The 8,785-nt window shown below is 40.6% G+C and overlaps 1 protein-coding gene across 1 annotated transcript; it reads right to left on the bottom strand.

The window, feature by feature from the left end:
- Positions 1-7,046: 7,046 nt before the first annotated feature.
- TCEAL9 (transcription elongation factor A like 9) lies at positions 7,047-7,361 on the bottom strand. Its single transcript, XM_007958902.1, has one exon. The coding sequence runs from the start codon at positions 7,359-7,361 to the stop codon at positions 7,047-7,049; it is 315 nt and encodes a 104-aa protein (XP_007957093.1).
- Between the last annotated feature and the right edge of the window lie 1,424 nt (positions 7,362-8,785).

Genomic DNA, 8,785 nt, shown 5'->3' on the forward strand with positions numbered 1-8,785 from the left:
TTGTCCCCTCGAGGAGTGGAAGAAAACTCAAACTACAAAATATCAAAGTGAAATTGAAGAATGGGGTTAGGGGAGACGAACAACTAAGAGCTTCCAGAAAGAGGAAAAACAGATCACATAAAAGAATGGGAATCACACTGCATATCACAATTTTCAGAAATTGCACAAGAAGATAGCACACACTGGGTCAATGCCTTTAAAAAACCTGAGAGAAAAATGAATCTAGAATTCTATACTCAGCTAAATTATCCATCAAGTGTGAGGCTAGAATAAGAACATTTTCATACATGTAAGGACTCAAATTAATTCCAGTACATCCTTTTGGAGAAGCAATTTTATTAAGCACTCTAGCAAAATGAAAGAGTACATCAATAAGGAAGAGATGAGATCCAGGAAACAGTGGATTTGATACAGAAAAGGAACTAAGATAGGTAATTCTGAGGAGCCAGCTATACAAACTTAGAAGTCTACAAAGGAATGGGAGGATGGTGGGTTATAGGACAGAGGTCTTCAGAGGGAAACAAAAAGGACTGAGAGACTATTTGGAACTGTACTTGAATGTTTGCAAAATTGTCTGCTAATGTGTGAAAGATTTTTGGTACATTGAATTTAAAAAAATGCACATACACAAACCTCAATATGTGCATAATCAAGCAAATTGAGGGAAAAATGGTAGTAATTAACTCTGAGAAAATAAGCCTTTTCATACTTTTTCATATTTTGGGCTTCCAAAGCTGTAAATCTTTACAGAAGTAGATTGTCCCATCTTCCTTCTGCAGAGCAGCTGGTGGGTTTGAACCATTGACCTTCTGGTTAGTAGCAAAATGCTTTATCCACTCTGCCACGAGAGCCCTTTTTGTGTGGGTATTGATGATATGAATAAGAATCAAAAATCAAAGTACATTTCAACATGATACTTGAAGTTGGTATCTTATGTTCTGCTAATTTTGCATTTCTTGATAACCAGATAAGCTGAACATTTTAAAATACCCAAGACTGGACAATCTACTTCCGCAGTGATACCGTATTGAAAATCCAAGGAGGGGTCGCTATGAGTTGGCTTTGACTCTATGGCAGTGAATTGGGTTTATTTATTTATTTATTTATTGGTTTTTATTGGTCACTTATAAATCTTTGTTAATTATTTAAATCATGTGCCCATTTTATGATTTGTGTGGTCCTCTTTTACTACTTTATGGTGCCTTATGTGGAAAGAATGCTAGCTCTTTGATTCTTGGGTAATTTTCCCATTTCTATTAATTCTATATGTATTAGGCCACATAGAAGTTTTAAAATTTGATGTATATAAATAAATAATTTCCTTCAAATGTTTTGGCTTTGCTTGTATGCTTATCTGCCTACTTTCCTCTCATTCAGAAAATTCAAGACCTATTATGTTCCAGATGCTATCCTCGTGCTGGACGTACAGTTCACAAGATTGTTGTTGTTGTTGTTGTTATATGCCATCGAGTCGGCCCCGACTCATAGCGACCCCTCCTTGGGTTTCCGAGGCGGTATCACTACAGAAGTAGTATTGCCCAACCTTTCTTCCGAGGAGTGGTTGGTGGGTTTGAACCACCAGCCTTCTGGTTAGCAGTCAAGTGCCTTAGGCACTATGCTACCAGAGTTCCTTCACAAGATTGACAAGGGTCCTTTCATGAACCTTAGGTACTAATGTGATGAGTCAAACATTTCATTAGCAAATGCATACATAAGTAAGAAACTTTAATAGGTCTGAATGTTATTAAAAAACAAACAAACAAACAGACTCACTGCCATCAGTCAGACCCAACTCATAGTGACCCCTCATTGGGTTTCCAAGGAGGTCTCACTATGGAAGTAGATTGCCCAATCTTCCTTCCAAGGAGTGGCTGGTGGGTTTGAACCACCAACCTTCTGGTTAGCAGTCAAATGCCATAGGCACTACACCACCAGAGCTCCTCTGAACGTTGTGAAAAAAATAAAACAGGATAATGTGCTAGAGAATGATGGCTGTGGCAGAGGGTTTAATTTAGACAAAATTAAAGAGGAAAGGTCTCCCTCACAAGATGACATTTTTGCTAAACCTAACTCACATGAAAGGTTCAGCTAAACAAGATCATTATTCTAGGTAGAGGGAATTACTTACTTAGTATCAGTTGCATTCAGTCGACCCCAACTCATGGCAACCCCATGTGTGTCAGAGGAGAACTATGCTTCACAGGGATTTCAATGGCTGCCTTTTTGGAAACCTGCTGAAGTTCCTGAGTGGACTCAACTGCCAACTTTTGGTTAGAGCTAGAATAAGAAGTACAAAGGCCTTCCTTAAGGTAGGAAAGAGCTTGAAGTGTTTGAGGACAACAAATAAGTAAGTGGTGAGGAGTGAGCAAAGGAAAGTGGTAGAAGATTCAGTGTGAAAGGTAAATGAGCAGCTGGATCATGCAGGACCTTATAGGCCATTGTAAGGATTTTGTCTTCTACTCTGAATAAGATGAGGGCCATTTGAGGATTCTGGGCAGGGGAATGACATGATCTGACTTAGGTATTAATGGCTGCTGTGGAGCTGAAACTGGAGAGGGGCAAGATTAGAAGCAAGGGCACTGGTTTGTAGATTGTTATTGTAGGCCAAGTAGGTCATCCAAGAGATGATGGTGGCTTGGATTAGGACTGCAGTGGTGGAGACGGTGAGAAGTGAATAGATATCTTGTGATGGTATAATCCAGAGGTTCTCTTCATGGATAGGATGTGCAGGACAAAGAAAAATAGAAGATGCAAAGATCACTCTTAAGGACGGATGAAACCCCCAAGATTATGAGCCCTACTCACCCTTCAGGTCTGGAGTTGAACTCACTCCTGTGGTTTCCAGCTGAAAAATAGACAGGCATATAGGGTGAATATTTACACCAGGTATGTACACTTCTTAGAACAATCAACCATGGGAGACCAGAAGGACAGTATCTGCACAGGGAGATAGCTCAGAGGGCAGGAATGTGTAGGAAAGGACACAGGGAAAGGGTAACCAGAGGGAGGAACTGAGAAGAAAGCTGTTACATTATGGAGATTGCAATCAATGTCATGAAACAAAATGTTTATGAACTGTTGTATAGAGAACGAGTTTGCTCTGTAACTTTCACCCAAATAACACATACACACACACAAAGATCACAATCACTCTTAAGTATTTGGCTTGAGCAACTACATAGTTGGTGGGACCATTTAAGATGGAGAAGATTGGAGGATAAGCAGGTTTCAGAAAAAAAATCAAAACTCCTGTTTTGAAATGTTACATTTGAAGTAGATATTAATAGAAATCTGGGTGGATATAGATCAAGGTGGAGGTTCAATATATGTATTTTGAATTCATGGGAGAGGTAAAGGTTGGAGAATTAGAAGAGAGAGGAATTGGCATATAGATGATATTGAATCTTGGAACTAAATACAAATACTTAAAGAGAGATGTAAAACAAAACAACAAAAAAAAGTAAAAAAGTGCCCAGTATCAAAATCTGAGGAGCCCAAACATTTAAAGATGAAATAAAGGCGAAAGTGTCAGTAAATGGACAAGATGATGAAAAACCAAGACAATGTTTTATCATGTAAGCCTGGAGAACTTTCACAAAAGGAATGAATCTCACTAAAGGTTAAAGCCAAAGTCTTTAGGATGGCCTAACAGACCTTGTTACACCTGTACCACTCCACCCCCTCTTTGTAACCTCTTTCATATCAATCTCCCACTACTCTCCTGATAGCTCAATCTGCACCAGCCACTATGGCTTCCTTGATGTTTTTTTGATCATTGCCATACTCCTATCACAGGGTCTTTGTCCTACTCTTCGTGTATTCCTATTATTTCCTACTTTTCATTCTTCACTAAAAAAAAATTTGCTGCTAGAGTCATGCTCCATCCATTAACCTGGACACACTGAATGGTCTCATCAACTTTGTTACTAAGTGTAAAAAGTTAGTCTCAGTCCCAGGGTTCCTCTTGTTACATACCAAAAAATCAAACCCACTGCCATCAAGTCAATTCTAACTCATTGCAACCCCCATAGGGTTTCCAAGGCTGTAAATCTTTACAGAAGTGGATTGCCTCACCTTTCTCCTGCGAAGTGACTGGTGAGTTTGCGCTGCCAGCCTTCTGGTTAGCAGCCAAATGCCTTACCCACTGCACCACCAGAGCTCTTTTATTTTCATTGTAGTTATTTACTTACTTCCCAAGCTGATGCCTGCATCTTTAGCCACTTTGGCAGCCTGGATGCCACTTTCTCTGGCAGATACTATTTCAGAGGGAAGCAGAATTATTTTGACAAAACTGATGGATGCAGCTGTTTTTGCAAAGGCTCTTGCAAAACACTGTTGTCAGGATATCAAATAACTGCTCTTGGATGCTGATATGTATGTGAGGCTCCCCTCCCTTGTCCCTCACACTACCTTGAACTTTCCTTGCAGAGAACAGATCAGCTTTTCTCTTAGCGCTTACTTTTTTTTTTTTTTCTTTAACAAAGGCTGTTGTGATTAGATCCATATGGGAGCTGGGGCTGATTTTCAAACACACTCTCCAGTCAGCTTCCCAGTGAAAATTTTTGCATGAAATTACTCCTGTCTTTAGAGACCTGATGAGGCTACTGGCTTTGCTCCTCTGCCTATTATTTTGTGGTGTCATGGTACCTATGTCTTAGTGTAACTATAGAATCCCTTGTAGATTGCTTACCTTTAGTTTCTTAGTTGATACTCTTCATTCAGCTAATCTTAGGATTCGATTAAAATTCTCTTAAGTAAAAAGTAGAAATAGTAACAAATGGTCTGTTTACATCCTACAGTATAATTCATTATCTCCTGCAGCTAATTTGGAATTAGAAATCAAAATTTGTGGTTTTAGGCAAAGCTTGGCATTTATATTAGGGTTAATGCAGTGAGAAAATAGTGCTCTTGGGAGAGGCAATCCTCAAGGGCTGTGCATGTTCTTGTTGGGTATGTTAAGAATGCAAGGCCCTGACCTCTGTTCACCTGAGGCATTTCTCAGAGTTATGTTTGCAGTGAGCAACCTTGAGTCTCCCTGGACACAGAAAAAGTTTGTTTCTGCTTTATTATAAAAGCAGTGAATCTCCAAAATTCAGCATATTCCTTCTGCGACAGAACCCATTACATGTGTAGGCATCTGTCATATACTGTGTTGCCATGTGATTGGGGGTCATGGGGAACCAACATAAACTAACACAAAGCGCTGGCTACTGCTTTTGCCATGAGTAATAACGTTTTTTGTCTGACCCAGAAGGCTAGAATCTTCTACCAGCATTCATGAAAAAACAGGCTGTTATCTTGTATGTAGGGTAAAATCTCAGACTCTGCATAGTTCCTAACAGATATTATCCCTAAATCAATTATGCCAGGACAATGTTTCCCACAGGATTATTTTTGTCATATCTGTGTACCACCTATGCTATTAATATTTTGTTCTATTTAATGTTCTTCAAATTAACTCACTTATTTAATTTTAATACTTTCTTTGAAAATGACTTTATAATATCACCCTAAACTACCATGATCTTCTTTTAAAAAGTGAGTATTCATTAATACATATTCAAATAAATAGATAGCTATTACAATTTGAAATATTTGTGTACTATCTAAAAATTGTCTCCCCACACTACTAGGCCATTCTACTTTAACCCGAAGTTATCTAATCACATAGAGAGCAGTCACAGCTGGGACAAAGACTACCACGACCAATGTTTCTAATTAGTGAATGTTGAGGCCTTATCTTTGTCTCTATAAAAAGTCCCCATCACATCACCTTGGAAAGGATAACAGGGAAAATAAAAAATAAAAATAAAATACATCTAGTTCTCTGACCTAAAGTGGGATAAGTCCTCCTTCCTCAGATATATATGCCCAGGATAGCCTGGCCACTAGCCTATGTAGGTCTAGGAATTTGGCTTCCTGAGGGTTCTGAAGAAATATATTGGGCTAAGTACTTGAGGATTCCAGTACATCAGTAGTGGTAGGGGCCTGGAGGATGTAGGACCTAGCAGAAGAGGCACGAATACCCAGCATGACCAAGCAGACAAGAGGATGGGGAAGTACAACAGGAGAGGCAGTGTAGTTCCTAAGGCATTTGACTGCTAACCAGAAGGCTGGCGGTTCAAATCACCAGCCACTCCTTGGAAGGAAGATTGGGTGATCTACTTCTATAATGATACCACCTTGGAAATCTGCCTCTACCGCATTGAGTTTTGTTTTGTTTACCCACCTAATGGCTACCTGGATTTTACCTTAAGCACAGTGGAATACTACTTCACCCTCCCAGTTAGCTGAAATAAATCTCTAGAGAGTTAAGGCAAGTGGGGACAAAAGCCTGTGAAACCTAGCTCATAGTCATTACCTCATTTGGTCCCCACAACAGTCCTGTGAGATCACTATTATCTCTATTTTATGTATGAGAAGAGAAGCAAGATTTATTCTTAATAGCTAAATGGTAGGAATTTAAGGTTCACATTTGCTTCTAAAATTCTGGCAACAAATGTTAAAGTGTCCCCAGTGCCTTTAGAAATAAACTGTTAAGTGCTGCTGGTTGCTTATTATTTTTGTTAAAAACTTTTATTATTTTTTCACAACAATAATGGGTGTTCATTCTGGGAATACGGAAAAATACAAATAAGAAAGAAAAAAAAAAAAAAAAAAAAACCCATTATCCCACCACTGAGAGACTACTATTTTTGTCTTCCATCTTTCAGACATTTTTATGTGCATATATATGATATACAAATGTACTCTTTGTACATTTCTTTCAAAAATATGATACTCACATATTACTTAGTGACTTTTTAAAATCATTTTATATCCCATCAGTAACTCCTTTTTGCACAAATGAATGAAGTTCCCTTATATTAATAGATAGAGACTTATAGATTGGTTCAAAATATGATAAACAATAAGATACAGATAATAAGATGCTTCTAAAATCACTAACACCAACAAGTTATGAAGATGGGTAAAGGTGTATCAGGAAAATGTAAATCAAAAGAAAGCTATAAGGCAATTTTAGTATCAGTAAAAATCAAGGCAAATTACATTAAATAGGGATAAGGATGGTTTCGATTAACCTTCCAACGCATCACTATAAGTTTGTTTCTTACTCTCCTGATCTCATCCATTTCATCCACTTCTCTAAACATATCTTCCTCGCTTAAATGCCTGTTGTGTATATCTTCTTTAAATTCCTGGAGAGACTGAATCAGCCTTTCTCTGAAAGTTCCTTCTGTTTCTTCCTCCTCCTCTGGTTCTTCCTTCTCCTCTGGCTTTTCCTCAGGCTTTGGCTCTTCCTCAACTGTTGATTCACTCTCATTCTCTGGTTTTCCTTCAATTTTTTGACAGGGTTTCATCTTGTGTCTGTTTGCCTCCCTCCCTTCCTTTCTACTTATGCCTTTTGGAATACAATTACTCCTAGGAGGCAAGAAAGAGACAGGTAGTCAAAGGCTTGGTAAACGGGATCAGTGTTCTAGATGGAGGTCTCTGAATTAGGCTTTTTGGATTCAGAGTTGTTATCAAATACCTTTTACCTGGGAGGATAAGTCAGTGATGGGGGGGGGGCTTCCCTGCCCCCACCCTTTTCCACCTCCTCACCTCTTTGGTCCCTCCCTCCATGCTTTTCAGGGGCCCTCCCAGAACATAGTTGCCTGGGGGGGATGGGCAGTGGGGTCTGCAACTTCTGCTTCGCCCTCGCCCACTTCGGAGGTCCTTATGATGCTCTTCTCACCTACCTTCCCTGATCCAGTCAGGTTTTTCCTCCGTTTCTAGCTTTATGTCGTGCTAAGGAACAACAGACCCGCAGACCTGCAGACAGATGGGAAACAGGGGGGAGACGGGGAGCGGACCGCTAGCGCTTGGTGGGTCGACCTGCACCGAGGGCAGGACTTTTGTACCTTCCCTCATCCTGGGTCTAGGTTATGAAAGTTTCCCACCTCTGTTTCACCTAATCCCCTCTCTTCTCCCCAGTACAAGTTTGCTGGCATTCCCTTCAGACAGAGTGCAAATCACATTTTTTCCAAACTATCTTTTAAGACTGAGGCAAAGGGAGCGGGGTGTTGGGCGGGGGGTTGTCGGGAAAGCTGTCTGAGATGGGAGTGAATTATTATTTTTAAACTATCACTGATTTCCTTGCCCTTCTCCTGGGATCCTAGTCCCTTTCCCATGGGTCGTCATTCTATGCAGACGTGGAGGTAGGTAGTGGAGAGACAGACTTGACCTGGACTCCCTCAATTCTTTGCCCTAGGCCGTCCCCACTCTAGGAATCCCCAGGCAGCTCCCATATTGATACCAACCTGCACAATTCCGGCAAGTTGACTCGCTTCTCCTTTCCTTGGCCTCAGGCCCCGCCGCCTGCACAGCAAAAGGGAGCTGGTACCCAGATGGGAACAAGGGCCAGACTAGCAGGACTTCTGCACACGTCGACTCCCGGTCACGTGAGAGCTACGTCACCAGTGAGCACGGGTCTCCAATTTCCACTCCCATCAAAAACGCGGCAGAAGGTGGCCCGCCCTCTGCTCCCTCTTAGAATTCCTCTCTTAGACATTTGGCCTTGTCAGTCTCTTCTATTGTTGCCTTTCCCAGAGGGAAAAACGGTATTTGTCTTTCTTTGATTCCTAGGGAGGGGCTGCTTTTTATCTGGAACAACTGAACTTTTCTACTTCTTTAAAGAATTGTCTCTTCCTGTCATTTACTCCCAGATTAACCAGCCTCTCCATTCACCATCACTCCCCCAGGCTCCACAACATCTACAGTCTGATCTGATGTTGGACCAGCAGAG

The sequence above is a fragment of the Orycteropus afer genome, unplaced genomic scaffold, assembly GCF_000298275.1.
Source record: "Orycteropus afer afer isolate SDZICR_OR568_19922 unplaced genomic scaffold, OryAfe1.0 scaffold01203, whole genome shotgun sequence".
NCBI classification, from domain to species: Eukaryota; Metazoa; Chordata; class Mammalia; order Tubulidentata; family Orycteropodidae; genus Orycteropus; species Orycteropus afer.